The sequence below is a fragment of the Gopherus evgoodei genome, unplaced genomic scaffold, assembly GCF_007399415.2.
Source record: "Gopherus evgoodei ecotype Sinaloan lineage unplaced genomic scaffold, rGopEvg1_v1.p scaffold_46_arrow_ctg1, whole genome shotgun sequence".
Classification (NCBI taxonomy): Eukaryota; Metazoa; Chordata; order Testudines; family Testudinidae; genus Gopherus; species Gopherus evgoodei.
In genome coordinates, this window is record NW_022060067.1 from 1166792 (window position 1) to 1188921 (window position 22130).

Here is a 22130-nt window from a genome sequence, read left to right on the forward strand (position 1 = left end):
GTGATCCTCCTGATGTGTAAAAATTGTTTCTAGAGAATAGTTTTGGAAAAGGGAATTATGGGCGATACTCTTTCTGAGACTCTGCTGTTGCTTGTACTTTGTTTGGGTAGAAGGTAAAGACAGATAAACCTGGATTGGATGAAATTTTCTATGATAAATCATGTATAACCTTAACTCTGCCCCCTTGTGTGATAGAATGTGATCTCTCATGTGATAAGGAATATGTAGCCGTAACTCTGACTTCTTAGGGAAGGCACTATGTGCAACTTTAACTCTGCACTCATGTTGCTACAGTGATAAGCAGAGAGGAGACAGGGATCAGGGGTAATGGATATAAAATTGAATATTAAGTGTGTCTGCTGGACATGGATCTGTGGTTCTCTAAGGTTTTCTAGGTCCCAGATCATCTTTCAAAACCTGTACAGCCAAATTTCACCACACAGGATCTCCTTGAATCTTGGGATGGAATAAATATTGATGGGAAAGAGTGACCTCTGGTGGTGTGCACAATGCTGCATCTCCAGAATTAATGCATTCCCTCTTTTTGTCTCTCCAACTTAATCTTTAATGTGGTTGCATCATTATCCAGCTTTCAGATCAACAGCTGTGGTGTCAGACTAGATTTACTCTGCTTTCACTAGTTGACTTCAGTGGCCTTACTCCAGAATTATACAAGTCTACATGAGCTCAGAAGATGGGACAGAAAGGAAGTGTGGTACAAGGGCCATGGGCTGGAACTCGGAAGACATGCATTCAACTCCCTGTTCTGCCAGAACTTTCTTGTGTGACAAATAACATAGGCACAGGTTTTGAAAAGTATTCAGATATTGAAATCAATGGGTTTTAGGTTAGCAGGGGCTTTTGAAAATCCTGCTAGGAACCTAAATACCTTTAAGAATGTTGACCCTTGAGAAAATTTTAAAAGGACACCAGGCCCTGATTTTTAAAAGTATTTATGTGTTGCATACTCAAAATTGCAACACCTAACTGATTTAGGCGTCTAGGTATCATTTTCAAAAGAGATTTAGGCACTTAGGAGACAAAATCTCATCTACAGTCACAGGGATTTAGGCTCCTAAGTGCCTTACTCCATTTTGAAAATGAGACTTAGACTCCTAAATCAGCTAGGATGATCACAGCATCATCTATACCTTTAACAATCTTAGGGACAGATTTTTAAAGGTATTTATTTAGTTACCTAAGGATGCAGATGGATGCCTTCTGGGATTCACAAATGTAGCTAGGTCAATGGGAGTTAGGTGCCTAACTACTTAAGCATTTCTGAAAGTCCGATTAGGCACCTATCTGTGTACTGAGGAACCTAAACACCTTTTGAAATTTGGCCATTGTACTTCATTGCTCCTGTGACATTGCACCCCATAGTGCTATGTGGGAATATGCTTATGAATGTATATATGACATAAGTGAGATATGTTTTAAGCTACATATGTGATGTAACATATCTCTGCAAAGGTTATGATCTACTGAATATGTTCATCCTATTTGTATGCATGTTTCATTTTTCTATTCAAAGTTATGAATATTGGCTATGTACTTGGCTGATTTTAAGTAGCCTTAGTAAGGCATTTGGTCAGCTTCTTTAGAAAGGAATTTGCAAGTTAAAGTGTCCAATCAAGAAAAGTTTAATGGACAATGGATCTTGGAAAGCTCCAATTCACATCAGAAGTCTTCCTGAAGACGTTCAAGGTAATATGTGAACAATGGCCGCTACCTGTAAGTTCTGAGTCATGCATGGACATGTTACTTGCCCATGTGTCTCTAAAACTCCATTTTGGAACTGAATTCTGGATAGGAGAGAGGAGGGGGACAACCCATGAGAGAAAGTCTATTTAAGCTCCTGGAAATGCCTCCATTTTGTCTTCAGCTGACTCAAGAGATAGCCTCTCCACCTCCAAATGATAACTGAAAGGCCTAGTCTACACTACGCGTTTAAACCGATTTTAGCAGTGTTAAACCAATTTAACGCTGTACCTATCCACACAACGAGGCCCTTTATATCGATATAAAGGGCTTTTTAAACCGGTTTCTGTACTCCTCCCCAACGAAAGGAGTAGCGCTAAAATCAGTATTACCATATTGGATTAGGGTTAGTGTGGACGCAAATTGACTGTATTGGCCTCCGGGTGGTATCCCACAGTGCACCACTGTGACCACTCTGGACAGCAATCTGAACTCAGATGCACTGGCCAGGTATACAGGAAAAGCCACGTGAACTTTTGAATTTCATTTCCTGTTTGGCCAGCGTGGAGCTCTGATCAGCACAGGTGACCACGCAGAGCTCATCAGCACAGGTAACAATGTAGTCTCCTGAGAATAGAAAAAGAGCTCCAGCATGGACCGCACGGGAGGTACTGGATCTGATCGCTGTATGGGGAGAGGATTCAGTGCTAACAGAACTCCGTTCCAAAAGACGAAATGAGAAAATATTTGAAAAAATTTCCAAGGCCATGATGGAAAAAGGCCACAGCAGGGACTCAGTGCAGTGCAGAGTGAAAGTTAAGGCGCTCAGACAAGCCTACCAGAAAACCAAAGAAGCAAACGGAAGGTCCGGGTCAGGGCCGAAAACATGCCGCTTCTACACTGAGCTGCATGCAATTCTAGGGGAGTGCACCACCAGTATCCCACCTCGTCTGTGGATATGGAGGCGGGGGTTGTAATCTCAGCCATGGCTGAGGATTCTGTGGACGGGGAAGATGACGAGGAGGAAGAGGAGGACGAGTTTGCAGAGAGCACACACCACTCCGTTCTCCCCAACGCCAGGAGCTTTTTCTCACCCAGACAGGATTACCCTCCCAGCCCTCCCAAGCCAGTAGCCCAGACAATGAAGCCATCGAAGCGACCTCTGGTGAGTATACCTTTGTAAATATAAAACATGGTTTTAAAGCAAGTGTTTTTTAATGATTGATTTGCCATGAGGGCTTGGGATGCATTCGCAGCCAGTACAGTTATTGGAAAAGTTTGTTAACATGTCTGGGGATGGAGCAGGGACATCTCCATGAAGCGCTCCTGGAGGTACTCCAAAAGCCTTTGCAGAAGGTTTCTGGGCAAGGCAGCTTTGTTCCGTCCACCATGGTAGGACACTTTACCATGCCATGCATGTAGCAAATAATCGGGTAGCACTGCATGACAAAGCATAGCTGCGTATGGTCCCGGTGATTGCTGGCACTCAAGAAACATCCGTTCTTTATCTCGCTGTGTTATCCTCAGCAGAGTGATATCATTCATGGTAACCTGGTTGAAATTCAGGCATTTAAGTAAGAGGACAGAGATGGCCATTCCTACTGGGCTGTTTGCCTGTTGCTTAAAAGAAATCCTTCCTTGCACATAGCCAAGCGGGGGGAGGGGAGGAAGGGAATAGCGCTGAGCTTTTTCGTGTTTGGCTATCAAGGATCTTCCCTGCCACGAGCCACATGGTGGTGGGGGAAAGGGAGATGATTAACAGTGATCTTCCATGATACCCGCCATGCGGTGGTGGAAGGGATAAAGCGATCATCCCACAGAATTGGAGTGGGGGTGGCTTCTGCTGCTGCATGTTAACAGGAAAGAAGCATCACTGAACGGGATTTGCTTGGTTTTTGGGAAAGGAGGGCACTGTGTCTATGAAGGCTGCAGAAACCGAAAGACAATGGTTTACCATGGCCACATGCAAGCTGAATTGTGATGCCCGGGCCTGCGTCTGTGAGATCTGTAACACCAGAGCCGCAGATACTCAATATTAAGATGCAAAATGCGACCTTGTAGTGAAATCACACGTGCTATGTAAGGTGAATAGTGTTGTTCACTGTGAAAGAGTATAACCATTGTTCTGTAAAATGTATCTTTTAAAATATTTCTCTCCCTTTTTTCCCTCCCTCATGCAGCTGCAAATTTTTCAAGCCTCCCTACTCCATCCCGAAGGCTAGCTCAGATAAGGCGGAGGAAAAAGAAGACACGAGACGAAATGTTCTCGGAAATCATGGAAGTGACCCGCAATGAAAGAGCTCATCTGAGTGAGTGGAAGGACGTGGTATCAAATTACAGGAAAGATGGCAGTGAATGTGAGGACAGGAGGGACCAACGTGAGGATAGGAGGGACGAACGTGAGGATAGGAGAGACGCTCGAGATGAGAGGTGGCGGCAGGAAGATCAGAGATGTAGGCAGGAAGATCAGCGGTGGCAGGTTGCAACGTTGGGGCTGCTGTGTGATCAAACTGATATCCTCTGACGTGTGGTGGAGTTTCAGGAAGAGCAGCGGGGTCACAGAGTGCCGCTGCAGCCCCTGTGTAACCACCTTCACCACTCACCATGTTCCATGTCTTCCTCACCCAGACGTGTAAGAACGCCTGGGGGAAGGCTTTGTGCACCCGCCCACTCCACCCCCATGGATAGCCCAACCAAAAGGCTGTCATTACATTGAAATGTTTTTAGTGGCCTTTTCCTTCCCTCTTATCCTCCTCCCAAATCACACCTGGGATATCTTGTCAGTCCTCTCTCTCTTATTATAATGACTTTTTAATAAAGAATGCATGATTTTTAAACGATAGTGACTTTATTTCCTTAAGCAAGCTGTAATCAAAGGGGGAGGGTGGGTTGCTTACAGGGAATGAGTCAATCAAGGAGTGGGGGGGTTCATCAAGGGGAAACAAACACAACACTTACACCATACCCTGGCCCATGATGAAACTCGTTTTCGAAGCTTCTCTGATGCACACCGCTTCCTGGTGTGCTCTTCTAATTGCCTGGGTGCCTGGCTGTGTGTAATTAGCGGCCAGGTGATTTGCCTCAGCCTCCCACCTGGCCATAAATATCTCCTCCTTACTCTCACAGAGATTGTGGAGCACACAGCAAGCAGCAATAACAAAGGGGACATTGGTTTGGCTGAGGTCTAAGCGTGTCAGTAATGTGCGCCAGCGCGCCTTTAAACAGCCAAATGCACATTCTACCACCATTCTGCACTTGCTCAGCCTGTAGTTGAACAGCTCCTGACCACTGTCCAGGCTGCCTGTGTATGGCTTCATGAGCCATGGCATCAAAAGATAGGCTGGGTCCCCCAGGATAACTACAGGCATTTCAACATCCCCAACTGTTATTTTCTGGTCTGGGAAGTAATTCCCTTGCTGCAGCCATTTAAACAGAGTAGTGTTTCTGAAGACTCGAGCATCATGAACCCTTCCCAGCCATCCCACGTGGATGTTGGTGAAACGTCCCTTGTGATCCACCAGTGCTTGCAGCACCATGGAAAAGGACCCCTTGTGGTTTATGTAATGGGTGCCCTGGTGCTCCGGTGCCAAGATGGAGATATGGGTTCCATCTATCGCCTCCCCCCCCACAGTTAGGGAATCCCATTGCAGCAAAGCCATCCACTATGACCTGCACGTTTCCCAGAGTCACAACCTTTCGTAGCAGCAGCTTAATGATTGCTTTGGCTTCTTGCATCATAGCAGCCCCCACAGTAGATTTTCCCACTCCAAATTGACTCCCAACTGACTGGTAGCTGTCTGGCGTTGCAAGCTTCCAGAGTGCTATTGCCACTTGCTTCTCCACTCTGAGGGCTGCTCTCATCTTGGTATTCTGGCGTTTCAGGGCACGGGAAAGCAAGTCACAAAGTTCCATGAAAGTGCCCTTACGCATGCGAAAGTTTCGCAGCCACTGGGAATCATCCCAAATCTGCAAAACTATGCAGTCCCACCAGTCTGTGCTTGTTTCCAGGGCCCAAAATCGGCATTCAATGGCTAGAACCTGACCCATTACCAGCAGGATCTCCAATGCACAGGGGCCCACGGTTTGACAGAATTCTGTGTGCATGTTCTCATCACTCTCTTCGCCGCACTGCTGTAACCGCCTCCTCCTCCTTGCCTGGCTTTGCAGGTCTTGGTTCAGCATAAACTGCACGAGAATGCACGAGGTGTTTATGCACTAGGTGTCTACGATTGCAGTATTTATCTGAGCAGGGTCCATGCTTGCCATGCTATGGCGTCTGCACAGTTCACCCAGGAAAAAAGGTGCCAAACGGTTGTCTGCTGCTTTCACGGAGGAGGGGTGAGGCTGTACCCAGAACCACCCGCGACAATGATTTTTGCCCCATCAGGCACTGGGATCTCAACCCAGAATTTTAAGGGGCGGGGGAGACTGCGGGAACTATGGGATAGCTACGGGATAGCTACCCACGGTGCAATGCTCCAGAAATCGACGCTAGCCTCGGACCATGGATGCACACTGCCGAATTAATGTGCCTAGTGTGGCCGCGTGCACTCGACTTTATACAATTTGTTTTACAAAACCGGTTTATGTAAAATTGGAATAATCCCATAGTGTAAACATACCCAGAGAAACTGGAACAAAGGACAGTAACCATGAGGGGTGTGAGTAATTTCTGGACCCAGACTAGAAGGAGGCTAGGCTGTAAAAGAAGCTTACTGGAACATCTCTGAAGGTGCGATTTCATCTGTAATCATTTTCTTATGGTATAAAGCATAGACTTGTATGCTTTTCTTTATTTTGTTGGCAATTAACTTTGTTCTGTCAGTTATTACTTGGAACCAAGTAAATCCTACATTTTTATATTTAATAAATGATTTTTTAATTGTTAACTATCCCAAAGTATGTATTAATACCTGGGGGGGGGCACAAACAGCTGAGCATATCTCTCTATTGCTGTTATAGAGGGTGAACAATTTATGAGTTTACCCTGCATAAGCTTAACGCAGTGTACAAAGGATTTATGTGGGGTATGGGCATCTGAGTGGTGGAGACAGGAATGCTTAGAATATCAGGGACCTCAGAGCTTGTATAGTGCAGCCTCCTGCTTAAAGCAGGACTAATCCCTGGACACCTCCTTACCCCAGTTTCCTAAACAACTCCCTTGAGGATTGAACTCACAACCCTAGATTTAACAGGCTAATGCTCAAACCACTGAGCTATCCCTCCCCCAACATTGTTTAAGATGTTTTCAATTAACTCCACTTTTGGGGGATATTGTTCAGACTGGGTCTCTGCTTGCAGCAGGCAAGTCTATTTGGCTCAGATCAGGCAGGGCACTGAAGTTCTTAGCTGCCAGGGGAAACAGGCTCACTACATAAGGTGGTCTCAGCACATAAGGTGGCAGCCCCCAAGGAGGTTTCTGTGATCCAGCCTGTCACAGCTCCATCTTTACAACTGAAATTACAGCATTTTCCTACTGCACAGAGGCAGTATGAGGTTAAATCCATTAAAGACTATGAGGTGCTCAGTTACCATGGTAATGGGGCCAGATAAGGTCCTAACACAGATATAAAGCCCTTAAAAGAACTGAGCTGGAGACATTTGCAGTCAATCAAATTCCTTTATTCAATGGAACCTTCTTCTCCGCACCATTTTCCAGAATGCTCCCTCCACCTCCTTGTTCCTCAGGCTGTAGATGATGGGGTTTAACATGGGCGTGATGACTGTGTATGACAGAAAGAGAAACTTGTCTGTGTCTGGTGAGTAGGAGGAATTGGGCTTCAGATACATAATGCAAACAGAGCCATAGAACAGTGTCACCACCACGAGGTATGAGGAGCAGGTGGAGAAGGACTTCCGCCTGCCCTCCTCCGATGGCATCCTCAGGATGGTGGAGATGATGCAGATGTAGGACATGAGGATCAGCATGAAGGGAAAGGTGACAAAGGACATAACCACCATGAAGACAGCCATTTCATTGCGGGAGGTGTCTCCACACTCCAGCTTCAGCAGTGGAGGGATGTCACAGAAGAAATGATTAATCTCGTAGGATCTGCGGAAGGGTAAGATGAATACCATGCTGGTGTGACCAAAGGACATGAGGAAACCACTGAGCCAGGATCCAGCAGCCAGTCCAGTGGACACCTTCCTGTTCATAACCACGGGGTAATGCAGAGGCTTGCATATTGCAACATAGCGATCGTAGGCCATGGACGCCAGGAAAAAACACTGACCCACCAGGGAAAAAAGAGAAATGAGTTTGCATAGGACAGCCCATGAAAGAGATGGCTTTATCCCCAGAGAACAGATTTCCAAGCATCTTGGGGACGTTGACTGATGTGTAGCACATCTCCAAGGACAGGTTCCTGAGGAAGAAGTACATGGGGGTATGTAGGGCTGGGTCAGCCAATGTGAGGACAATGATTAGAAGGTTTCCAGCCAAGGTAACTATGCAGGTGACCAGAAAAACCGAAAAAAATAAATACTGCAGGCTGGGAATGTCAGAAAAACCGAGGAGAATGAATCCAGTGATTGTCATGCTGTTTCTTCCCACTGTTTCGTGGCCATTTTTCATCCTGAAGAAGAAAAGGAAACTATAAGTTGTCACAGAATACTTTCCCCCCACTCTGCCGTCCTCCACTGTCATACAATTTCTCCAGATAATCTGAGTCTTCCGGTGAATTTTAGGAAGCTAAGAATGTTGTCTTTTTTACAAATTGCTGCAACCTGTGTCTCTAATGCACTAATCCTCAGAGCTGTCCTGTGCAACATTTCTTGGAACCTGAATGAATATCTAATAAAATTTGACTTTCTGGGTACTCTGTGCTGGATCTTAGAGCAGTTCAGTGATGGATGTTTTATGTTGCTTTTACCCATGGATCCTTCCTCTCCCACTCCCAGTTTTGTGACTAAAATGTGTTATGAGATCCTGCAAATTTTCAAACAAGGTTAATTTGGGAGTGAGCGGGAATGTATCTCATGAATCCCTTAACCAAATGACTCCAGTTTTAGAACACTATTTCTAACCTAGTCCATCCAATTTTCAAGTGGGTCTGCCTATGCATGTGGACTTCGAGCACTTTGAAAACTCACCTTTCAAACAGACACCTCTGTGTAATGTTAACTTTGATGCAGTCCCATAAGGCCAAAACTGTAAAAGTGGCCAGTGATTTTGTGTCATTCTTCACTCTCTCACGAGCTCAATGCAAATAGAATTGCTTTGGGTCTGATTCACCAGGGAGTTTCTATACCATTATGCCCAGGTAGGTCCAATGGGCCGGAATCATCTGGTGTAAATTAATTATGTGGATTTACATCGCCCTTGAATTTCAAAGGAGCTACACTGGTCCTAAAACTGGTGTAGTGGAGTACAAGTAATCAAGACCTATAAGATGTCTGAAAATCAAGCTAAGTTGTCCCAATTTGGTCATCCAAAAGTGGAGACACTCAATATCTGTGGTAATTTGGGTCAGGGCTCATAAAGCATAGATTGCACAATGCATAGTAACTGATATATAGTAAAGGGAAATTACCAGTGACCTGAATAGAAAAGGATGTGAATCAAACCTTGGATTGCAAAATGATGTGTTTGAAATGATTCCTAATTCATTCTGTCCCAATCTATACCCGAGATCCTACCACCCCCATAGTTGAGGTGTCTGAAATTCAAATCCAACTTAGGATAAAAATTTTGCAACTACCCTCTAACTTCAAATGACTAAAAAAGCAGCAATTTTATTATGGAAAAAATGACCTGCTAATATGGACATTCTTATTATTTATATATGTATTTGTTAAGGACCAAAAATATGCTTGGTGCTGTGCACAACTAAATTACCTATATATGAATCACTGGAAGAACAACTCAAAAAACAGCAACAAGCCAGATGCCTACAGATCCCTGCATGGAATGATCACATTTGCAAACTCCTCACCACAGTGACATGTGCAAAGCGAAGGCAGACTTCTCACCAAATACAGAACTGGAGATCACAAACTGGGAGGCACAAAAAAGGTTAAACACAGAGAGTAGTGATGAATTTTTTTGTGTGTGTGTGGGGGAAATTGGATTGATCCAAAGCAAAACAAAAAAATCCATAATTTTCAGTGGAAAGAAAAAGTCAAAAACGTTGATTTCAGGTCAAACAAAACATTTAGTTTCACCCTGTCATAAACAGATAATTAAGGGTTAATGTCTCTTTTGCCTGTAAAGGGTTAACAAACAGGGAACCAAAAACACCTGACCAGAGGACCAATCAAGAAACAAGATACTTTCAAATCTCTGTGGAGGGAAGCCTTTGTTTGTGGTTTTTGGGTTTTGCTTTGTTCTCTCTGAGTCCTGAAAGGGACTAGACATGCAACCAGGTTCTTGCCAATCTCCCTGCTACCGTCTTTTATATATTCAGAATAGTGAGTATTACGTAGAAAGGCGGTTATAGTCTTTTGATTGTTTTCTGTATTTGCAAATGTGTAGTTTGCTAAAAGTATATTAAATTGTATTTTGCTGAGGGGGGGCTTCTATCTAGTGTCTATAAGCTGAAAGACCCTGTAACTTTTACCATCTAAATTACAGACAACTTTTACTTTTTTTCTTTTTTTTATTAAAAGTTTTGCTCTTTAAGACCTGTTTGATTTTTTTCCCTTGTTGAGTCTCAAGGGAATTGAGTCTGTACTTAATAGGGAAGGAGAAGGGAGGGGAGAAGGGTGGAATCTCTTTGTTTTAGATTCACGGAGCTTGAATCTGACTATCTCTGCAGGATAGTCCAGGGAGGGAAAGCCTGAGAAGGAGAGAGAAGGGGTTTGAATCACAGTGATCTTCCAGGGTAACCCAGGGAGGGAAAGCCTAGGAGAGGCACTGGTGAGGGAAAGAGTTTACTTTCCTTGTGTTAAGATCCAGGGGGTCTGGGTCTTGGGGGTCCCCAGGGAAGGTTTTGGGGGGACCAGAGTGTATCAGGCACTCCAAGTCCTGATTGGTGGCAGCTATCAGATCTAAGCTGGTAATTAAGCTTAGGAAAATTCATGCTGGTACCCCATCTTTGGGACTCTAAGGTTCAGATTGGGGAAATATACCATGGCACACCCAAAATGAAATATTTCATATAATTTTTTAGGAGTCTTCTTTGCTGTTTTTAAAACACAAAATGGAAGTAAAATTTGAAATTAAAAGTCATTCCAAATTGAAAAATCAAAACATTTCAATGTTTCAGGTTTTTTGGGGGGGTGTACAACATTTTTCTGAATTCAGCCTGAATTCATGAACTGTTTTGCTTGACCTGAATACACAGTTTTTAGTGGGAAGAAGTTCCATCTGAAAAAAATTCACCCAGCTCTGGCAGTGATTATGCAGCCAATGTGACAGAGGAAAGATTGTGATGGAGAGAAACCTTCATCTCCAGTGCACCAAATATGACAAAGAGCAAGAGATTCTGCAAACTATCAAGAACTATAAAAGACATCTTATCAAAAGCAAGGTGGAAAAAGTGTTCTGAAACTCTGGGAGAAAGGCAGAGACAATATCATGACACTTACCTAATGAGCTGTTGGTCCGGAGCAGATTATGAGAAAGGGACACAGGATCATATTCTAAATCAAAGCTAATATGAAGATTTTTTTCCCCTTGTGGAAAATTTAGATAAAAAACAAAGACACTTTTATTCCAGAATAAGAGCATCCACACCAGGGGTTAATCAGGAAAAACTATTCCAGAATAACCGTCTCCAGACACAACTGTGTAAATCTTTATGGGAGTGGGTGAATGAATAATCCCACTGAAGTAAGGGATCGCAGGGCTTGATTCTTAAATGCTCCTAGAAGTAAGTGGCTTTAAACAGTTAGAAGAAGAGCATGAACTTAAAATTGGAAAGTTTTCCACTTACTGAAGTTCGGGAGCATTTCTGTATGGTCCTCACCAACTAGCTGCACCAAGAACCACTTCCTCGTGCGCATCTGGAACAGAAGGTGTTGATCTCTTCACTCACTCCAAAGGATGCATTGCTTCATCAGGCAAGATGGCAGTTTTTATTATTTATCTGCACTGTCCCCTTTGGGAGCTGATCTCCCCACCATTTTGTAATCTGAATTACTCCATGATGATGATAATGATTTGTAATGCAGTAGCACCTAAGAGCTCCAATCATGGACCAAGCCCCCATTGTGCTAGGCACTGTATAAAAACATAACAAAAAGGCAGTCACTTCCTCAAAGACCTTACAACCTAAGTAATGTGTTAGTATAAGATTGTTCTGCTATGATACAGTATGCAGGGGAACTCTCACAACGGAGCATGCCTATATTACTATATATTATTTATTCAAATTGTTTTTTTTAATCATTAACTATTACTGATTGCCACAAAACAAATGAGATCAGAACTCAGTTAGTTTTATGGGAAGTGCTAGCAATGAAATAACAACAGAACCCAAACCCCACTGCTGGTCAGTTTGGAGATTTGAAGATAAGTTGGTTTGACTTTTCCTGGGCCTTATTTAACATGTTGTAGAATAGTAAATTGACTCGCTTCCTCACGATTTACATGAACATGAATATTGAAGGGCCCCAAGATTAGTATCCCATTCTTCTAGGCACTTTGCAGACACATTGGAAGAGACACTTGCAGTCGTCAAAGGCTTAAAATCTAAACATGCAAGAGAAAGGTTAGGCAGGGGGAGGGGAGATGGAGCAACAGAGGCCCAGAGAGGAGAAATGACTTGTCCCAAGGTCAGCAAGCAGGTGAGTGGTTGAGCCAAGAATAGAACCATGTGTTTTACCTGTGAGACACACTGCATCTCTCTAGCTAGTGATCAGGAAAACATTGATAGGCAACATGGTCTAGGGGTAGGACACTGGAGTCAAGACATTTGGGGCCTTGTTTCTCATAGACTCATAGACTCATAGGTCAGAAGGGACCAATATGATCATCTAGTCTGACCTCCTGCACAAGGCAGGCCACAGAACCCCACCCATCCAATTTTATAACAACCCCTATCCCAGGACCAAGTTATTGAAATCCTCAAAATTGGTTTGAAGACCTCAAGCTGCAGAGAAACCACCAGCAAGCGACCCGTGCCCCACGCTGCAGGGGAAGGTGAAAAACCTCCAGGGCCCCTGCCAATCCGCCCTGGAGGAAAATTCCTTCCCGACCCCAAATATGGCGATCAGCTAAACCCTGAGCATGTGGGCAAGAGTCACCAGCCAGCACCCAAGAAGGAATTCTCTGCAGTAACTCAGTTCCCATTCCATCCAACATCTCCCCGCAGACCATTGAGCAGACCTATCTGGTGGTAATCCAAGATCAATTGCCCAAATTAACGATCCTATCATAACATCCCCTCCATATACTTATCAAGCTTTGTCTTAAAGCCAGGAAAGTCTTTTGCCCCCACTACTTCCCTTGGAAGGCTGTTCCAGAACTTCACTCCCCTAATGGTTAGAAACCTTCATCTAATTTCAAGTCTAAACTTCCTAATATCCAGTTTATACCCATTCGTCCTCGTGCCTACATTAGTACTAAACTTAAATAATTCCTCTTCCTCCCTAACATTAACCCCCCTGATATATTTATATAGAGCAAGCATATCCCCCCGCAGCCTTCTTTTGGCCAGGCTAAACAAGCCAAGCTCTTTGAGTCTCCTTTCATAAGGCAGTTTTTCCATTCCTTGGATCATCCTTGTAGCCCGTCTCTGAACCTGTTCCAGTTTGAATTCATCCTTCTTGAACATGGGACACCAGAACTGCACACAGTATTCCAGATGGGGTCTCACCAACGCCTTGTATAACGGTACTAACACCTCCTTATCCTTGCAGGAAATACCCCGCCTGATGCATCCCAAAATCGCATTTGCTTTTTTAACAGCCGTATCACATTGGCGACTCATAGTCATCCTGCTATCAACCAGTACCCCAAGGTCCTTCTCCTCCTCCATCGCTTCCAACTGATGCGCCCCCAACGTATATCCAAAATTCTTATTATTAATTCCTAAATGCATAACCTTGCACTTTTCACTATTGTATTTCATCCTATTTCTATTACTCCAGTTTACAAGGTGGTTCAGATCTTCCTGAATAGTATCCCTGTCCTTCTCCGTGTTAGCAATATCCCCCAGCTTCGTATCAAACGCAAACTTTATTAGCACATTCCCGCTCTTTGTGCCAAGGTCAGTAATAAAAAGGTTAAATAAGATCGGTCCCAAAACCGATCCTTGAGGGACTCCACTAGTGACCTCCTTCCAGCCTGACAATTCACCTTTCAATATGACCCTCTGGAGTCTCCCCTTTAACCAGTTCCTTATCCACCTTACAACTTTCATATTCATTCCCATCTTTTCCAATTTGACTAACAGTTCCCCGTGCGGAACCATGTCGAACGCCTTACTGAAATCTAGGTAAATTATATCTACCGCATTTCCTTTATCTAAGTAATCCGTCATCTTCTCAAAGAAGGAGATCAGATTGGTTTGACACGATCTACCTTTACTAAATCCGTGTTGCAATTCATCCCAATTACCACTGACCTCTATGTCCTTAACTACTTTCTCCCTTAAAATTTTTTCCAAGACCTTGCATACTATAGATGTCAAGCTAACAGGCCTATAATTACCCGGATCACTTTTATTCCCTTTCTTAAAAATAGGAACTACATTAGCAATCCTCCAGTCATACGGCACAACCCCCGAGTTTATCGATTGCTTAAAAATTCTCGCTAACGGGCTGGCAATTTCACTCGCCAGTTCCTTTAATATCCTCAGATGGAGATTGTCTGGGCCCTCTGACTTCGTCCCATCGAGCTGTTCAAGTACGGCCTCTACCTCAGTTGCGGTAATATCCACTTCCATATCCACATTCCCGTTTATCATCCCTCCATCATCGCTATCACATCCAGAAAAATCTGACCCCTATTATTCTTGCAAGTACTCGTCCTCCAGTCTATATCCGGGAAGTTGAAGTCCCCCATAATCACACATTTCCCCTTTGTGTTTACTTCATTAAAGACATTAAAGAGGTCTCTATCCATATCCCAATCAGATCCTGGCGGTCTGTAACACACGCCAAGCACTATCTCAGGGGAAGCTCTAGTTGCTTTTTTACCCAGTGTGATTTTTGCCCAGACAGACTCTGTCTTATCCATTCCATCGCTTCTTATTTTGCTACAGTTAATTTCATCATTGATGTACAAGGCTACTCCACCACCTTTGCCTTTCTTCCTGTCTTTTCTAAACAGCACATAGCCTTCAATAACCGTGCTCCAGTCATGAGTACTATTCCACCAGGTTTCAGTTATCCCTATAATATCCAGTTTCACTTCCTGCACCAGTAACTCCAGTTCCTCCATCTTGTTACCTAGGCTCCTCGCATTAGTGTACAGACCTTTTAATTTTCGGCGTTTGGCATCAGTGACATTCTTTCCCCCGTCGTGCAGAGACCTTTTACCACCAGCATCACCTGTTACTCTGGTTTCTACTCCACTATTCCTCCTTGGATCAAATCTTGGCACCGCAAGGGTATCCCCTCTCACTTTGTTTACTTTCCTCTCCAGGTTATATTCCGGCGTGGAGATCTCCCGAACATCTCCCAACCATCTCCCCCAACTTCCTAGTTTAAAGCTCTCTTGATGAGGTCGGCGAGTCTCCATCCTAGAATTCTATTTCCCTCCTTGCTTAGATGAAGTCCATCCTGAGCGAACAGTCGTCTATCCGTAAACGCTTCCCAGTGACCGTACATCCCAAAGCCCTCCTTATAACACCACTCCCAAAGCTCTACCAGTGTATCCCTGCTATGCAACTAAATAAGATGGTTTACCTTTACCCCTTCCTATATCTACACTCAGATCTGCCTGTGAGAGCTGTGTAATGTTGGCAGCAAGGCCAAGAGTCTCTCCTTGCTCGCCTTCAGAGTGTAAATGCAGCTGCATTGAAGCCATAGGAGCATTGGGTCAGGACAAGGCCACCACAAGAAGCTGGGCTCTTTTTTTTTTTAACTCAGTCTTTTATGGAAGGTGATGTCATCTGATGATGTAACTGTAAATTCCATAACAAAAGATACACTTTCCCAAGTGTGGGAAATTGCAGGGTTAGGCCCTTCACGTTCAGGAAATGATGAAGTTGCACATTTCACTGCTCTCCTGGGCAATGTAGTGTAATGCAGCCTGTTGGGAAAAAAATCTCCTAATACATTTATTAAAGTTTACCATGACTCAGTTTCCACACAAATATTCCTTTATTGATCCAAAGGTCACTCAGTGTTGATTACATCCCAAATACAAATACAAGCATATGCCCACTTGTACTCTATCTCCTAGCAATAATTCAGGTATAAACATTGGCCAAATGCCCAAAAGAGGATCAGGCTCGGGAGATACTTTCCCATCATGATGTGACTCCACAGGGGTAAGAAAAATCTCTGGCAAAGAAACCGCTACATACCTTGTCTTTTATATCCTATAATAAACAAGTGATGTTATTGCTGGATCTTGACACTTAGCTAAAGCCAGAAGAGGCAGTTAGGGCTGAACCCTGCCTTCTGACCCACACCAGACAAGATTAATGACGGGGCCTCTTTCTTCAAGGTTTTCTTCTTATCTTATTTTGCCATATTTCTTCCCAGCGACTGGACTAAGGATTTTTTAAACAACCCATATAGCATTAACCGAATTAACCATATTATCTTTGTTTTGATGACCTCAGCCCGACCCTTAAATAAGATACTGCTGTATTTCAAGGGTCACTACTAGTTTAACACAAACAACCCTTTTCTTTTCTCATGATCTCAGGTCTTTGGGTCACATGCTTTTTGGGCCTATCACTCATGCTAATATCCGAACTTAGTTTAAAACCACAGTTGACTCTGGCCTAATGTAGGCCTATATTCCTGCACAGCCTTAACTCTGCCTGCTTGTAGGATGCAGCATTTGCATATAATCTTGGGGTAGCAACTGCTTTGTATCCAGTTGTGGTCTCTGTGAATGCATCTGTTAATGGGAAAGCATTATAACCCACCTCACAGCAGGGTGCAGCTGGGGGTGCTGTACTACAGGAGTTCCTAGAGCAGAGGTGGGCAAACTATGGCCCGTGGGCCACATCCAGCCCACAGTACCGTCCTGCCTGGCCCTTGAGCTCCCAGCCGAGGAGCTGTCCTCCCTCCTCCAGAGCTCTGCTGCCGCACGGGCAGTGCTCCGGGCGGTGGGGCTGCATGTTCCTGCAAAGCAGTGCAGCAGCATGTCTGGCTCTGGCTGGTGGCACAGCTGCTAGACATGCTGCTCTGAGCGGCATGGTAAGGGGGCCAGGGCCGGGGCGGGGAGGTTCCAGGAGTTTGGGAACAGATTGGATAGGTGTGGAAGTCCCTGTGGGCCTGTCAGGGGGTGGTTGGATGGGGCAGAGGTTCTGGGGGGACAGTCAGGGACGGGGAATGGAGGGGTGGGTTGGAAAGACGTGAGAGTCCCGGATGGCCTGTCAGTGGGTGGGGGTGTGAATACAGGTCAGGGCAGTCAGGGGACAGGGAGCAGGGGGGGTTGAATGGGGCGAGGGGTCCCAGGAGGGGGCAGTCAGGGGACATGGGGAGGGGTTGGATGGGTCAGGAGTTCTGAGGCAGGGCAGTCAAGGGATGGGAAGAGGAAGGAGGTGGATAGGGAGCAGAGGCCAGGCTGTTTGGGGAGGCACAGGCTTCCCTACCCAGCCCTCCATACAGTTTTGCAACCCCAATGTGCCCTCCGGCCAAAAAGTTTATCCACTCCTGCTCTAGAGTCTCCTAGACCGGTGGTTGTACCACGGGCATGGAGGCAGTTCTTTGGGCTCTCATCCTTTGTGGATTGGCTGGAACATGGGCACATTTTGGTAACAAGGAGGATTGCACTGCTAGGAGTGCCGTAAATGCAGATGCAATTACCCTCGACACCATGGCTATAAATTATGACACAGACTGATAAACTGAATATGCAATCCGGCCCCTAAGGACCATTGAGTGCAGAGGTATGATGGTGGGGATCCTTCAGCCTTGAATCAGGGGTTCTCGCTTCAGAAGCATTGTGCACTTCTCTGCAGATTTCCTGGGAAAAACCCATACCTTTTATCCCCAGGGAAAACTGCATGCGGGCAGCTCCTATTGGCTGAAATCCAAACCAGGAACATTAGCACTAGCCTAAGAAGACTCTGTCTGCTTGCCTCTGTTTCTTTACAGGGTCTACTGACTAAGTCTCCTTGTTTACACACACAGTGCAGACCTGCTGTGTTCAAAGACTCAGAAACACCATTAGTTCCTCAACCTTCCGGTGGCCTTGCGAGCAGAGCCTGGGACATTAAACTCACACTTAGGGCAGGTGAAAATTTTTCTATTCTTTTTCTGACAGAAAATTGGGTTTCTGCTTTTCTCCCAAAATTTCAATTGTCAGAAACAAACAAAAAATCAGCAGAAATCTGATTTTTGTTCATTTTTTTTGCTGAAAAAATTTGATTGGCCCAAATAAAAATATTTGTCAGGTTTTCATTTGTTTTTTAATGTATAACCCTCTCTTCCGTGGGCACCTAGTGTTTCTGCGGATAATGGAGATCCTGGAGTGATCCCAAAGGTGGTATTGAATAGGTGGGTAGTTTCTCTCCACCCATCTGCAGCATCTCTCTACTCATAGGAAGAACGACAGTTGACGGTGACTCCTCCTGGATTTGCATTGTATACTGTTAGCGTGCCTTGGTAGATTCCAGGTACAACTCCAGCCTAAACCAGCAATGGGCCTCACAGATAAGGGCAAATGATACATAGTGCTCTACAGAAAGCATTAAACGCCCACGTTGGCATGAGGAACAGCTTTACTCACAAGTAATATAACGAGATACAATGACAATGCAGAAGTACTCGCCACAGTTACTGTGATTAGTCAATAGGTGGCATCACAACAGTTCAGCTAATGGTGGCAACATGAATGTAAACTTAACCACTGCTTCCAAAACAGAGGTTTATGTAAAAACTAAGCTTAAACTAACAGAAGAACATTGACCAGCAAAGAATTCCCCATGGCAGAGGGGTGGGCGCGGGATGAAATCCTCACTGGCATCACCCCACACACTTTCCCTCTGGGAGAGACGGAGGCCAGAGCTCACAAGCCCTGCAGCTCAGCTGACCAAAGAGAGTTAGAGAGACGAAGAAAAGATGAACCATAGCTGAGCTGTGCAATGGGAAGGAACAGAGTGGGAAGCTCAGTAGAGAGAGCACTACCCTGCTGCTGACCCCAGTGTGACCTAAGAGGGCACTGTGCCGTAGGAGGTGGTGTGGGTGACAAAACAGGTGGTGTGCTGCTCTCCCAGTGGGTGCTGACCATGATACCCAGCCATGCTGCAAGGACTAGGGTGGGTGATCCATAGGGGGCTCTCCCCTGACAGTCAGTGCTAAGCCCAGTGTCCCAGTGCAGTGCTAGAGCTTGCTGTGTTGCAGGGACTGAGGTGGCGGCTCCATGGGGGACACTCTCCCCTCTGTGCTAATGTTGATACCAATGTCCTAGGATTTGGCATGTGGATGATGAACTGCAGGATGCACCATCTTTTGGCTGAAAAATAACAACACCAATGTCCTTCTGCTTATAATTTCTATGGCTTGGATTTTGAAAGGAGCCTAAGTGAGTTGGACACCTAAATCCAAGCCATGTTTCCCAGTGGGATGAGGATGCCACGCAGCCAGGAAATCAGGGTGAGCAATACGCATGCCCCCTTGGTCATTCTGGACGTGTAGTGCAGTGGGTGGCATATTGCCAGATAATTATTGTAGGACATGGAAGCAAACACTTGACTGTATCCAAGAAGAGGAGGAAATACATCTGTGTGGCACAGCCAGCGAAGGAGATAGATTTGTCCTCTGAGAGTTGGCGCTGCACAGCAATGTGCCATAGACCCTTTGGGTGAGGTATTCAAAAGCACCTAAGGGTCCGTCTACACTGCAATGAAAAATCTGCAGCACTGAGTCTCAATTCACTTGGGCTCGTGGGGCTTGGGCTGCTGGGTTACAAACAGCAGCACAGATGTTCCTGTATGATGTGGAGCCCAGGCTCCGAGACTCTCCCCGCTTACCAGGTTTCAGAGCCCAGGCTCCAGCCCGAGTGGGAGCATCTGCACTGCACTTTTCTAGCCCCATGAGCCCAAGTCAGCTTACGCAGGACAGACATGGATATGGGTGAGTTTTTACTGCAGTGCAGATGAACCCTAAGTTATCTAGGAGCAAGCGTCCCATTCGTGCTCTGCTACTTGTGACAATCCCACCCTTACATGGTGAACAGCAAAGGGCTGTCAGATTCAGGGATTGTCCCATTGCTCAGACTCGGTGCTCTGTGGTCACTGAGAGGCTCAGTATGTCAGGGCAGTCTGGACGGGTAACAGATACTTAGTAGAAATATAGTATGATGGGCTTGATCACAGAAATCCCCTTTGGGACTGCCACCAGGATTATCTATGTATTTGGATTATCTCCTCAGACCCTACACTCCCAGCACTCCCAGCTATCTTTGAGACACCACCGACTTCCTGAGGAAACTACAATGCACTGCTGACCTTCCTGAAAACACCATCCTGGCCACCATGAATATAGAAGCGCTTTACATCAATATTCCACATGAGGATGGACTACAAACTGTCAGGAACAGCATCCCTGATGAGGCCACAGCACGCTGGTGGCTGAGCTTTGTTACTTTGTCCTCACCCACAACCATTTCAGATTTGGGGACAACTTATACCTTCAAGTCAGCAGCACTGCTATGGGTACCCACATGGCCCTACAGTATGACACCATTTTTATGGCTGACTTAGATCAACGCTTCCTCAGCTCTTGCCCCTAGAGCCCCTCCTCTACCTGCACTACATTGATGACATCTTCATGGTATGGACCCACAGGAAGGAGGCTTTTGAAGAATTCGACCTGGATTTCAACAATTTCCACCCCACCATCAACCTCAGCCTGGACCAGTCCACACAAGAGATCCACCTCTTGGACACTACAGTGCAAATAAGTGGTGGTCACAATAAACACCACCGTATACCAGAAACCTACTGACCTCTATACTTACCTACATGGCTCCAGCTTTCATCCAGGACACATCACATGATCCATTGTCTACAGCCAGCTCTAAGATACATCCGAATTTGCTGCAATCCCTTTGACAGAGACAAACACCTACAAGATCTTTATCAAGCATTCTTAAAACTACAGTACCCACCTGGGGAAGTGAGAAAACAGATTGACAGAGCTAGACAGGTACCCAGAAATCACCTACTATAGGACAGGCCCGACAAGGAAATTAACAGAATACCATTGGCCATCATGTACAGCCCCCAGTTAAAACCTCTCCAGCACATTATCAATGATCTACAACCAGGGCTGGCTCTAGTGTTTTTGCTGCCCCAAGCGGCAAACAAACAAACAAACAAACAAACAAAACAAACAAAATCTGTGATTGGCGGCACTTCAGTGGCAGCTCTACCACCCCTGCTTCATTCTTTGGTGGCAATTCAGTGGCAGGTCCTTCCCTCTGAGAGGGAAGGACCTGCCACCGAATTGCCACCAAAGAGCCAGACATGCCACCACTCTCCGTTGGTCACCCTAAGCACCTGTTTGCTGAGCTGGTGCCTGAAGCCGGCCCTGTCTACAACCTAGCCTGGAAAACGATCCTTCACTCTCACAGACCTTGGGAGACAGGCCATTCCTCGCTTACAGACAACCCCCCAACCTGAAGCAAATACTCACCAGCAACTACACACCACACCACAGAAACGCCAACCCAGGAACCAATCCCTGTAGCAAATCTCATTGCCTACTCTGTCCTCATATCTACTCTAGTAACACCACCAGAGGACCCAACACAACATGTTCAAGGTGAGAGGTGGCACCTTGCAATGTAGAGAGGTTGCACCTCAATACATCAGGAGTGATGAGTAACTTGTTTGTACCTGTGTATAAGAATGCATCCCTGGGGTGGTGTCTTTGTGCCTAGGGGACAGTGGAGTGTCCTGCCACTGACTGAGCTGTGTCCATTATCAGGCAGCACATATGTACTAGCAGAACTGTAGACATCTGATCTCAGGAGCTAGAGACTGTGTTTCGTTTGACAATAAACCTGGCCAGGTGCCTTCGTACCTTATCAGAATCTGTGGTCATTAGGGGTACTCTCGAAGTCTGCTGTGTCAGCTCTCTGCACAGAGCCAGGGCAGCAAACAGAGGGAACACACGTACACAGCCAACACTGGATAGAGCAGAGCACCACACTGGTGGCATCTGACAACACAAATAACTGTGCAGTGCAATCAGTTATGGGATAAACTACCTCCAGGGAAAAACTCCTCCTAATCTCCAAGTATATACCAAGAGTAATTTCCAAACAAACTGGGTCATTTAACCATTGAGATTATTAACAACTATGGTATGATCCTGCGCCATTCAAATCAACAGGAGTTTTGAGTAGGAGC

General features: G+C 45.4%; 1 protein-coding gene across 1 annotated transcript; it reads right to left on the reverse strand.

Moving 5' to 3' along the window:
- Window positions 1-7326: 7326 nt before the first annotated feature.
- Window positions 7327-7911, reverse strand: LOC115642821 (olfactory receptor 10A7-like). Its single transcript, XM_030546517.1, has one exon. It carries the CDS (start codon window positions 7909-7911, stop codon window positions 7327-7329), a length of 585 nt encoding a protein of 194 aa, XP_030402377.1.
- Window positions 7912-22130: the final 14219 nt, after the last annotated feature.